Source organism: Miniopterus schreibersii, assembly GCF_964146895.1.
Source record: "Miniopterus schreibersii genome assembly, chromosome: 9".
NCBI classification, from domain to species: domain Eukaryota; kingdom Metazoa; phylum Chordata; class Mammalia; order Chiroptera; family Miniopteridae; genus Miniopterus; species Miniopterus schreibersii.
The window spans coordinates 83,519,059-83,531,670 of record NC_138118.1 but is presented as its reverse complement, the minus strand read 5'-3'; the positions used below and the strand labels follow the sequence as shown (position 1 = coordinate 83,531,670).

Genomic DNA, 12,612 nt, shown 5'->3' with positions numbered 1-12,612 from the left:
GCCGAGACCCCCCAGCAAGTGGGAAAAGTCACCACCTCCCTGTGAACTGGGCCCGGCCCATAGTGACCGTGTTTTCCTCCCGCCCGCCGCTCAGGTTTGGGGACGGCTACACTGTCAGAGTGTGGGTCCCCGAGGAAGGAGGTCACCACGCCATCTCCGGCTGCCTGGAGCTGCTTTTCCCCGGAGCCCGGCTTAAGGTAGGGCCGACGTTCTGCCCGTAAACCCCTCGCCGGCGCAGTTTCTCTCCCGCCTCAGTCCTGGGCTGCGACACGCTGCCTGTTGTCCCGGCCTCGCCGCCGAGCAGGGGCCTCCAGCGGCGCCGGTTGGCGCTGAGAATGGCGACTCGCCTGCTGGCCGCGGGTGGGGCGCCCCGAGGAGCCTGCAGCCCCCCTGTCCTCGGGCGCGGCCCCACCGCCTGGCTCAGCTTCCTCAGGGGGGATAACTGCGAACTTTAATTCCTTCCCGTGAATAACGCTGAAACCCTCAAGCCTATAACCCACCGTAATAGGAATGATTCACGGGAAGCACCGGTGCTCGAGGTCCTGGTCCCCCACCAAGCGATGCAAGCGTGTCCCCGAGCCCGCAGCGTCTTCCCGAGGGGACTGGGCAGACCGGCGGGCGTCAGGCCCCAGCCTGCTGCGTCCTGGGCCGCGTTCTGCATGGTGACCCTCCAGGAGCCACAGCTCCAGCGCCCGGGGGTCCCGTGTGGGCTGCTGCGGCTCCGGCTCTTACGACTCCCAGGAGGAGCCGTCCCCGCGGCGGCCGTGACCTGCCGATTTCCACAGTGACAGCGATGAGATCCTGCCAGGCAGGGCACGCTGGCCGGACACGGGCATCCCCGCCGCGTGCGCCCCAGAGGCCCCCATGGGACAGTCACGGGCTCTCGGGACGGCGCAGAGCCCCCCAGGGGACAGCGGGAGCCCAGCGGGGGGGGGGGGGCCCTTATCCCGTAGGCGTCCCCAGGAGCCGTCCTCACTAACCACCCGCCAGAGACTCACAGAGGCGACCCGCTCACCCGGCTGGTGCTCACGCGTGTGGTCAGTGTGGTCGACTTTTTGCCGATGGTGTACCGACCGCGTGACCTCTCGTTTGGGCCTCCAGGAGCAGCGCCTCCCTTTGCTGGAGTTTCACGTGCCCAAGGGGTCGGGCCGCTTAGCCGACCTGCTCCAGGTTCTGGAGAACGGCAAGGCCGCGCTGAGCATTCGGCACTACGCCATCGGCCAGGCCTCGCTGGAGCAGGTGGGCCACCTGGGCACGGCGGGCGCCTGGCGGGAGTCTCCGGGCTGTGCTGGGTCACGAGCGGGGGCACCGCTGCCCGCAGGGACTCGCCGCCGGGTCTCGCCAAAGGCTGATGAGGGCTGGGGGCTGCGTATGGTCGCTCCCCACTCGGTCCCCCTGCGATGGGGCCGCGGGGTGTTCACAGTTGCGTCGGCCGTGCGGTGGGTAAACCCCGCCCCTTAACCTTGCCTGTCCGCCGGACCCACCACCACCCACACCCCGATGACCTGGGGACGCCCCTGGGACTGGGTGGTCGCTAACTTTGAAAAGACAGGCGCTCGGTGTCGTTCTAAAGGCGAGACTGAGGCACCGAGGACCCCCGGGGACCCACCCTGTCCAGACATTGGTCACCCCCGGAGTTTGACTTCAGTGGCCTTACCTGTTTGGGGGGGTCTCGGAGGGTGGTGTGGGTGAGTGATTTGTGTTCATTTTCTTAATCTGCCCACAAGGACATTTTCTCCATCGATTTCTAGAGAGAGATGGGGGGGGGGGGGCACGTCGGTGGGTTGCCTCCTGCAGGAGCCTGGACTGGGGTCGGGGATCGAACCTGCACCCAGGTCGTGCCTTTGACCGGAAATCGAACCCAGGACCCTTCAGTCTGTGGGCCGAGGCTCTGACCGCTGAGACACCAGCAAGGGCTGATCTGTGTGTATTTTTAGGCAAAGTGGGGCGGAGTTTGGGAGGATTTTCCTTCTTATAATATTTGAGAACAGAAGGCCGCGTGTTCTTGTAGGTTAACGATCATTTTCACTTTCTTTCAGGTGTTTATTGATTTTGCTACTGAGCAGCAGCCGGCTCCAGGCCCGTCCCCCAAGGGCCGCCGGCCACCTCCCCTGCCTGTCTGAGCCCCAGGAAGAGGAGCCGGAGGAAGGGGGCCCGTCTCCATCGCAGCTGGTCCTCGGGAGCAGAGGAGCGAGCACGGCCTGGGGGGGACGTGCTCGGGCCCTCGGAGGGTCTCACCTTCCTTCACTTTCCACTTTTCACTGTCAATTAACCACCCCCCAACTGAGCGGCGTTTCTTTCCCACAGACTTGGGGGTCCCCCAACACAGGCACCCCTAGAGCCCAGGTGGGGACATCAGGTGGCCTCAGAGACGGTCCACTCAAAACATTTCACTTTCTCCATGAGGCCCCGAGGCCCCGAGGTCAGAACCTTCCCAGCATCATTACGGGAAACAGCACCAGGACTATGTTCTATTTTGTCATATTTTCACTTGATAAACTTACAAGCATCTAAATAAAAATCCAGTGATTTAAATGCAAACTTTTCCTTACACTGGGTGGCATTCTATGGTACGGCATGAAAAATAATTGCTGTTTTTTTTCATCTAAAAGATGCTTTTTAAAAAAGGCGTTAAAGTGCTTTTGAGTCAATGCTTTGGCGAAACTGAATAAATTGTAATCTGTATCGTTTATAAAAGTTTTACCAGAATTTCACAGGTTATAATTTTAGGGGAGCCTACAAAGAAATAGGATGCGAATGTATTTTCTTTTCCTTAATTTGGATTAAGAATCACCATTTTTAAACTGTTTCAAATCAGCAGCTCTCAGCTGCGTCCAGCAGCTCCGGGGAGGTTGGTAGGAAGCCGGCGCCCGGCCCCCCGGGTCCGAAACTCAGGGCGGGAGCCCTGGGACCTGAATCCCAGACAAGCCCCCCAGTGATCCTGACCCACATTCCAGTTGTCCAAACACACTCAGCACAATCTACAGTCTGTAAATATTAATTACAAACATTTTAACGTTCTTTCGAAAGATCCCAGCATCACTGTCTTCCAAGCACAGCCCCAGATGCTCGCGCCGACCCCCGGCTCTCAAAGATGCTGCGCACCCGGCGTTTTAGTAAATCCATCAGGTCAGGCGTCGGCCGCAGAATCGTCGCGGGTCCGACACTTCTGCGCCCAGGCCCGTCTCCACTCCGAGCAGCGGCCTCCAAAACCTCGGCTCCGACTCCGCCTTAACACTTAACGTTAGCAATTAAGTGCTGAGCCACAGTATCGGCGATCAAAGGAAACACTATCTCGGGGCGATTCTTTAAGGAGGAAAGATCCCCTTAAATCTGTGTCCCCGGGAGGTCGCCCTGCACGCAGTCGGGATGGTTTTCATCGCTCGGGTTGATTCCCGCGAATCGCGCTTCCTTAAAGAAGTTACTGTCTAGGGTTACTCTCTCGGCGGGAAACGCTTAGCGTTCGGCCCTTTTCCTCGGCGGCGTCCTGCTCGGCGGCGTCCTCTCCTGGTCTCCCAGCTGCCGCATCGTGAGGTTCGCTTTCAGGCGCGCATTTGAACAATCAACAGGAAGGAAGGGGAACCCGCCGGCGAAAATGCCGCATCCCCGAGGACCGGCCTCGAAAGGTCAGCTCCCGCGTTAATGTCAGAAATGTCACCGCGTTGATAAATTATGCAGGTATTTTATGACTCTCGAGTTAAACATTTGTCTCGAGACCTTTGGGTTTAAGGTCACCCTGCCGAGGCTTTTAAACAAACCCCGTCTTCGAGAGCCTTCTGTGCAGCGCCGTGCCCGGCGGAGGTAACAGTGGTTCCCCAGGTCCCAGCGACGCAGCTTCCAGCACAAAGTTTATCTTCATCTGGATATTTAAACAGATAACGTACTGAAGCTGTCGGGCAAACTCCAGGCTGTAAAAAGCAAATAAGAATTATCGTTTTATGATCGTAAAGAACTGGGGGCTTAGGGACCTAGTCAGCTCGGGTTTGTGGACACTGGGCCGGAAAATCGCTCCCCGTGGTCACTGCGAACATCTCACAAAACGCGCCCCCGCCCCCCACGCCCGCGAAGTACTGTTTATAAATGTGACACAAATACGTCACTCCCACATTTTCCTGCCCATCTGCGGGACGCAGGCTTTTAAAGTGTTCAAACGGGTTGGACCATGGGTCCGCCTCTGGCTTTCCAGGGGCCGCACTGCTGAGCTCAGCGGTGGCCTGCGTGTCCCACGCGGGCTCGTTCAATGTCCTTTCAGTCACCGGGGCGCGGCCCCTGCCCCGCACCCGTTCCTCCCATCAGCACCTCCGACCCCGTTGGGGGTGCGTTAGGAGATGGCGGCACCGTGAACGCGGGGGAGAGGAAAAGCCGCGAGCTCTGTCCCTGAGACGCACACAGTCTGGCCGGGAGGCCAGGGGAGGTCTCTGGGCCCAGCGATTACAGTGGGGTTCCCTCTATTGTTTTTATGTCTTTTTAAAAAAATTTGTTTTTATTGTTGAACATATTACAGATGCTCTCCCCCCCCTTTTTTTTAGCATAGAGGCTGAGGTTCTGACCATCCCCAGGACATTTATGTCCCGTGGGTGAGGCTCGTGTGGCCGCATTTCATCTGTTGCCGAGCTGTGGTTGTGTGTTAGCCTCCTGGCTTCATTCACACAGAACCGGGGCCTGGCTCCGGGTGATCCTTAGTGGGTGTCAGGAGCTGATGAGACACGGCTCCCACCCACCCCCTCGCCCTGTGTCACACGGGGCGTGTTCTGCCCACGCGGGATCTCGGGAAAATCTCACCCGCATTTGCACTGACTGTGCAGCTGGACGCTAACCATTTGCAAAAGGTGACGATGCACTGAGTGACCGCCTGTATTTATGGGGTCCAGGGAATAAAGGCCCCGGAGGGTTTTGTCAGTGGCCGGGTCTATTCGAGACGCTTTCAAATCATCTAAGCAGCCTCCCGCTGCGCGGACAACGCCACAGTGTCCGTGGAGCACAGCGTCCAAGGCTGCAGTGAGCGGCCTCCCGGGCGCGCTGACCTCGGGGCCGGCCCGCCCCCCGGATGCCTCTTCTCACGCTCGCTCCCCGCGTGCGCCCAGGTTCGTTCTATGAGGGACTTTGCCCCTTCACATCTGAGAATTTTCTCCGTGGTTCCTCTGTTTGGAAAGCTTTCCCCCCGGTCCTGCTGAAGGAGACGCTGAACGATTTAGGGCCGTGGGAGGAAGATGGGTCTGGAATCAGAAGGGCCTATTTGTAAATCGTGCCTCTTTCTCCTGGGAACGGTGGGACCACTGGGGTGACCTCCCGTCTCCCCCTCGGCTCCCCCTTGGTGATGGGCACGAAGACTGTGTCTAATCCAATGGCCAACATCTGAAGGCCCTGCTTCCGGCATTGTTTCCCATTCGTTTTAGTTGTTTAAGACGGGAGGGCAGACCTGGCTCCTGGTGACTCCATATTATCAGAAACGAGCCACTCTGTAAATATCAGTTTTATTGGGGACAATAAAGCCAGGCAGTAAGAACACGGGGCTTTCAAACCCTTGCGGAGTGATGGGTCTCACTTCGCGGTCGCGTTGGGCTCTTTAGAGACAGAACACACAGGACCGTCCGGAGAGAGCACACGGCTGTTTGAATCACGTCTAAATTAAGTAGCAAACTTTGCGTCAAAATGTCCAGCACAGCATTCGACCGGATTAAAGACTAACGCTGGGGAGGTGGGCAGGGGGATGTCCCGCACTCCATTCATTTCCTCACGTTAAATCAAATTCCTCCTGTTTCCTGAGACAATATTGGCTCTGGAACTGCTCACAGTCACAGAGGCTCCGATGCCGGTTATTTTGAACGCGAGCTACTTTTCTCTGTCTACGGGATAGGAGCTCTGTCCTAAGGCACCACGTGGCTATGACTAGCTCTAACCCAAGGTTTATTAACCTGAAATCAATGTTGGAACACAGGTTGTGTGCAGCACTTAGAGGTATTTCCAAAAAACAGGTCCAAGATCTCAAGAGTTAAGCTGTATTTTTGGTGAATATTCTCAGAGGAACGTCCCCAAGGAGACTCTCACCACATCCCATCGTTATTCTGCATTTAAATAATGAAGAAATGCAAATTGTTTTTCATGCATATGGATTAGAACATTCAATTAGTTTTCAATTATGTGCCCGGCTGCCTTTAAGAAACCCCCAGTCTGTGCGGTGCCAACACCAGCTCTCTCTTCTTTTTCCTTTTTCTGAACCTTAACCAATTTTAAGAAATCGGCTAACAACCCTGCAGCATCTCGTGAACTGAGGAAGAAAGAGTTCCCGAGGCTTGGAAATAAAGAGATAGCCCGTCAGAGAGGTAAGTGGGAATTGCTAGCAGAGCACAGAGAAAGGACATCCTAGCAACAGGAGCCACATCCAGAGATTCATCCACCCACCTACCCACCCATCCACCCACCCACCCATCCACCCACCCACCCACCCATCCACACACACAGCCATCCATCCATCCACACACCCACCCCCCACCCACCCACACACACACCCATCCATCCATCCACACACCCACCCCCCACCCATCCACACACCCACCCACCCATCCACACACACACCCATCCATCCATCCATCCATCCATCCATCCATCCATCCATCCACACACACACCCATCCATCCATCCACACACCCACCCCCCACCCATCCACACACCCACCCACCCATCCACACACACCCACCCACCCATCCATCCACCCACCCATCCATCCACCCACCCACCCATCCATCCACCCACCCATCCACACACCCATCCATCCACCCATCCATCCACCCACCCACCCATCCACCCACCCATCCATCCACCCATCCATCCATCCACCCACCCATCCATCCACCCACCCATCCATCCACCCACCCATCCACACACCCATCCACCCACCCATCCATCCATCCACCCACCCATCCACCCACCCATCCATCCACCCACCCACCCATCCATCCACCCACCCATCCATCCATCCATCCATCCATCCATCCATCCATCCACCCACCCACCCACCCACCCATCCATCCATCCACCCATCCATCCATCCACCTATCCACACACACATCCATCCATCCATCCATCCATCCATCCATCCATCCTGCATGCCCTTTACTGGAGATGGAGCCAGAAACCCAGGCATGTGCCCTGACCAGGAATCGAACCAGCAACCTCCTGGTGCATGGGACAACGCCCAACCAACTGAGCCACACCCGCCAGGGCCATAGGACAATTACTAATAATTTCACTCATAAGATTTGTGAGAAGAGCAATTTGATTTCGATATTAACAGACTTTTTTGAAAGGAAGACAAATGAGGGAACATTAATGAGAGGAATTTGAGATTGTACAAAAAGTGATTTATAAAAGTGGATGTTAATTCGTCATGTGCTTGGAGGTCGTTTCATAATTTTTCTTTGGTTATTTTTAAAGAAATTCAGGCCTCTTCAAGGGAAGCATGCTCTATGGCCCTACCCAAGTAATTATTTGATAGAAGCAGTACAGGGATCTTTACCCACCTGTAAATACCTATTATATTGCTTTGTCACCCCAGTCATCCATCCAAAGAGCTGCCTCTCTCAAGCAATTCATTTTCCCCTTGTTAAGTTATTGTAGCTTCTGCAGAATCCATGTGGCAATGCTGGCGGTGGCCACGGCGGCATCGCCATCAAGCAGTATTGATGCCCAGGACCCAGGAGCAAATCTGCCAGGTAGACGTGATAGAGGGTGAGGCTTCGCCTTAAAAAACAGCCGCTTTGCCTTTCCCTAGCAGTTGCTATAAAAATACACCTTACAGGGGTGATCTCTCTTTCCACCAGGACTTTTTATTGCTTGTAATTTAAAGCCATGGTAATTGAGATGTTGAGTGGGGAACTGGTGGGAGAAGGCGGGGACCCGGGGAGAGGGGGTTCTGCCCCAGGTGCTCCTCACACGTGATAAGAGCTTGAGCGGCGGGTGGGTCCTGTCACCCTCGGTGGCGAGAGGGAGGCTTGTCTTTCGTGGACTAGAAGAGCAGCCCTGGAGGCTGAAGGGGCAACGGGATAAACTACAACAAAGACGCTGGGACTACGTGTGCTGCGAATGTTGTAATGGGTCTGTCAACGAAAGAAACGTTCAGACCTGTGAAGAATTTCTGCGAGTTTATTTGAGCCAAACTGTCAACTGTTGCCTGGAAGCAGAATCTCAATGGACTGAGATAGTGCTCCGGAGAGGGGAAGTTTCGCACCTTGTTTTAGGCTTTACAATCAAAAGAGGAGCCGTAAGTGGGTGAAATGAAGTCCATGGGCGACAGGTGAGGGAGGCGGGAGAAAGCAAAGCGGGGAAACCTCTGGGACTGGAGAGAAAGGAAAGTGATGGACTCACACTCAGGTGGGTGCAGGATAGTTAACAGTCAACAGTTAACTCGGTAACAAGGGGGGGGGGGGATGTGTGGTTTGTGCCCTGAGGGGTCCGGAAAAAGGAAATTACTTTGACACTCCAGTGATATGTTATCGTAGATGCAAAAAGACAACAGACAGGCTCAGTGAAGGTGAAGATGGACCTTTGTCAGGGAAGATGCTGGCCTAGGTCATGACGACTCTCCATAAACTGCTTTTAGGTAAAAAGTTTTACTTTCAGACCATTCTGTGTGGTCTCTTCAGGTCTCTGAGTTTGCAAGGCCGCCCGGCAGGCCTCCCCTGAGCGCGTCAGGTGAGCACGTGGCCCCTTTTTGTCCACAGGTTTTGGTAACAATGAAACCTATGCTCTTGGCTCTGATACTTTGTGGGTATCACATGAGACCCCCCCCCACGCCGGGAAGCCCAGACCTGTTACAAATGTAGCAAACGTGTAGGGATCTTAGGGTGTTCACTTTGTGATTAATCTTTCCCCTGAATGAAACTTAATTTCCCACCTTTGTTACTTTGTCTCTACGATCGTTGATATTGGGCGCACTTCTTGTCTGAGCTCCTTCATGGATTCATGCGAGAAAATTTATTCATAGATTAATTTAGGATATAAATCAATGTGTCGATTGCATTTTAATGAAAAGAGCCAGCGAGGAAGCAAACCAGAACGTGAAATGTACCATCGAAACACTGTGTTATTCTCACTCTTTATTTCCAATAAGGCGATGACACCAAGAATACAGGTTTTCTTCTTTTAATATCCATCTTTATGTAGTAACTCCTCTGGTGTATTTATACAGAAACAGGAGAAGTTTCGTTCAGTTCAGGAAATATCTGGTCCCAGGCAGGCAACCAGTGTTTTTTCCACTCACAGGGTCCTTGCCCCCCTTTCCAATGCACGTGAGACTCAATCTTCCCATCAACCGATTCCCCGCCTTCAGCGTGAATTCCCCAGAGCTGCTCAGAGCACTTTGTTTCTGACCCGACAGCTGAGACTCTAAAGTAAACAGAAGGAGAGATCAAAGGTCCTGGCGGGAGAGGTGATTTTACACATGAAATAATAGAAAGAGACGGACAGAAAACTCCTGATCCCTACAACACTGAGCTGCAGGAGACTCTCCTGTCCGCCCTTAGGCCACGTTAGCCCGCGGGCGCCGCAGGCGAGGGTCAGAACTTTCCGGGTCTGTCTTCACACGGTTTTCTCTTCTCCCTGGGCCACCCCCTCGTTTTAGCTCCGGGCGTCACTGCCGCCTACACTCAGGGCCACCGGGAGGGGCACCTCTTGCTTCAGTGTATTTGTCATTTTGTCCTAACGCTACCCGAATGTCCCCAAACAAACTGAAAATGTCTGAATACATTGTAGTTCCCACTAAACTGGGTCCTTCTCCAAATTTCCTTCAGATGTGATAATTCTGGAAAGAGGGTGAGCCGGGGAGACTGGGAGAACCGGAGCCGTGGGCAGAGTGGGGCGGACGGGGCCCTTCAGCCTGGTGACAACAGTAAAAAACAAAGGAGGCGACTCCGGGCACCGCCCCGGCCAGGCTGCCCGCGTGCAGAGCTCGGTGTAGGGCTGCGAAGCCCGAGGCAGGGGCGCCCTCCTCGGGGGACCCCGAGCCCCGTCCCCAGGCTGTCCCCTGGCTCCTCCCCTTCAGTGAGACCAGGAGCGGCCAGCACCCTCCCCCTGAGACTCGATCCCAGTCACTCAGCAGAGGCCCCGGCTAGGAGCTCGTATTTTCTCAGCCTCGGCTGGAATTCAGTGCCATTTACCTTCCCTCCCGCTTCCTCACCGTCTTCTTTACTTTCTTTAAAAAAAAAATGTTTTTATTGATTTCAGAGAGGGAGGGAGAGAGGTAGAAACATCAGTGATGAGAGAGTCACTGGTCGGCTGCCTCCTGCACCCGCCGACTGGGGATGAGCCCACAGCCGGGCACGCGCCCTGACCGGGAATCGAACCAGCGACCTCCGGGTTCAGGGGTCGACGCTCGGCCACGGAGCCACGCCAGCCGGGCTCACTGTATTCTTTCCTACAAATGCCGGCTGCCAGCCACGTCTGAAGCCACGCAGAGCCCCCTGTGGCAGCTCCTGAGGCCCTTCCTCACCCTCTGAGGATGACGGAGGCGCAGCGACGGGGGCACCCGCCCGGCACAGCAGCTGCGGGGTGGACGCTGAAAGAGGCAGCCGCGGGCCCGTGGCCGTGGCGGCTCCTCCCGGCCGGCGGGCTCGGCGGACCCGGGGCGGCCGCAGGTGTCCCGTGAATGGCACTTCTGCCGAGACGGAGGCGTCCGCGCACGTGTTCGCTCGGCTGCTGAACGTCTTGGGGAGAATAAATAACCCGGCTCTTAAAATGAGAAGGGGAAGGAGCTATTTATTGAATTTCCCAGCATCTGTTATTCGTGCATTTCCTGTAAAATCTTCCTCTGCGTTTGCCGTTTATCTGCCCCCCTGCCCCGAAGCCTCCTGTGTATTAAGGACTTTCAAACGCACGGATCACCACGTTTGTTTTCTGAGGGGCGTAGGGAGACTGCCACCGAGGCTGCGGGTGCGGCCTCCACCCCAGGCCATTGAAACGTGGGCCACGGGAGGCCCGGCCCGGCTGGGGCGCAGCTTCCGCCGCCGCTGAGAGCGCGTCCCTGTGACGGGCTGGGGGCGGATGTCTCGCATCATGGATGTTTCTGCCCCTCCCTCCCTCTCCCTCTGAAATCAATAAAAATGCTTAATAATAAAAAAAAAAAGAAGCGTCACCCCGTATTCAGAGCCCAAAGCCCTGAGCACACACTTAGAATTCTCCACCCCAAGGCCCTGCTTGGGCGGGGCCCCGTCGGAGCGGAGCCGCGGCCCTGGGCCGGTCGACTCTCCCGAGCAGGGACACCATGAAAACAGGCGCAGCCCCCGGGCCCCGCGATCGCCCGGCGCACTCGGCGCTTTCCTTTCCCCTCAGGAGACACGGACGGACCCAGCCGCTCGGGCGCCGTCTCTGGCGCTGTGACTGGAAGAGGCAGCTGGGGATGGAGGGCGCGGGGCTGTGCTGTCCCCGGAGAGCCGAGCGCCTGGGTCGCGGCGCCCGGGGTCCGGAGCCGACCGCTGCTCCTCTGGCTTTGCCTCCTAGGCTCTGATGCCCCGACGGTGCCGCCCAGGCTGCGTCTCACGGCCCCGAGTGATTTCCCTTCTGTCGGGAGCGAGAGGAGATGGAGGGAGAGGACACGGTCTGTCCTCTGTCGCCGGGGGCCAGGCGGCCACTGACTCGTCGCACAATCCTCCCGGCATCCGCGCGAGTCCCCACCATCCCGCCCCCCGATTGACGAGGTAATTGGGGCTCGGGGAGGTTATTTCTCCCAAGTTCACATTCAATAAAAGTTAATCTGCTAATGTGCATTTAATGTAATGTAATATGAGGCTAAATTTCATTGTCTGCAATAAGTCTCGGCTTTCCCTCAAGAGCGTGGTTTTAATTTGGAAGATAAAACAGAGATCGGGAGTGACAGGGACATGCTGACGAGAAACGAGCAGATGCCAGGGAGGGAGGGAGCTTTCGGGGGGACTCCGGGCCCCGAAGTGCCTGCTGTTTTCTCAGGTCAGGGAAGAAACTGCGGCAGCGGGTGGACCAGCGGGGAAAACACGGAGCGCGAGGATTAGGAAGCCGGGGCGGGGGGGGGGGGTTGGAATGAAATGAAGGCGCCCGGAGAGTTCTCACCGCCGAGGACTCCGCCACCCGGGCCTTTCGGGCACAGTCTCCTGCCTGGTTTCCCAGTTCCTGAGCCAGAAATGTTGAGCAATTGGACAAAAACGAGAGCCCGTAAGTCTTGCTATCGCATTGACTTTCCCGAGGGCCATGTTAGGAACACGGCTGGGCGGTCACAGCAAACGTCAGAGTCTTGTCCAGTTTCGCCCAAGTTCCTGAGAATCGGCGCCCTGACCGCAGGCCATCGATTCAGAGGGAGGGATGGAGGGCGTCGCGGGGCTCGCTTCAGCCTCTCCCCCTACCCTGAGGCCCGATGCTGAGCCGTGGTCCAGGCCGCACGTCCCGAGGCTGGTTAGGAGCTTTGGCTTCAGCGTGTGGCCTGGGGCAGCGTATTTAGGCTCAGCTTCAAAACGTCCCGGTGAGGATTCTCCTCGAGGTCCCCATAGGACTCTTCAAATTCGCCACAAGCGAGTGCTCTGTCGCCACCCACTTCCCACACTGCTCCGTGTGTGTCCCCCAAAGACGGAGCACCCCCTACAGCTGCTC

General features: G+C 56.4%; 1 protein-coding gene across 1 annotated transcript in view; it reads left to right on the top strand.

Annotated features, from left to right (window-relative positions):
* The window catches only part of ABCA13 (ATP binding cassette subfamily A member 13), a gene marked incomplete at both ends in the record, with an annotated part of 90,587 nt that overhangs the window by 61,693 nt on the left and 16,282 nt on the right, over positions 1-12,612 (top strand). Inside the window, 2 exons of the mRNA XM_081146988.1 lie at positions 95-197; positions 1,102-1,239. Coding sequence (XP_081003114.1) covers positions 95-197; positions 1,102-1,239 — 241 coding nt within the window. The remainder of the gene's footprint in view (positions 1-94; positions 198-1,101; positions 1,240-12,612) is intronic.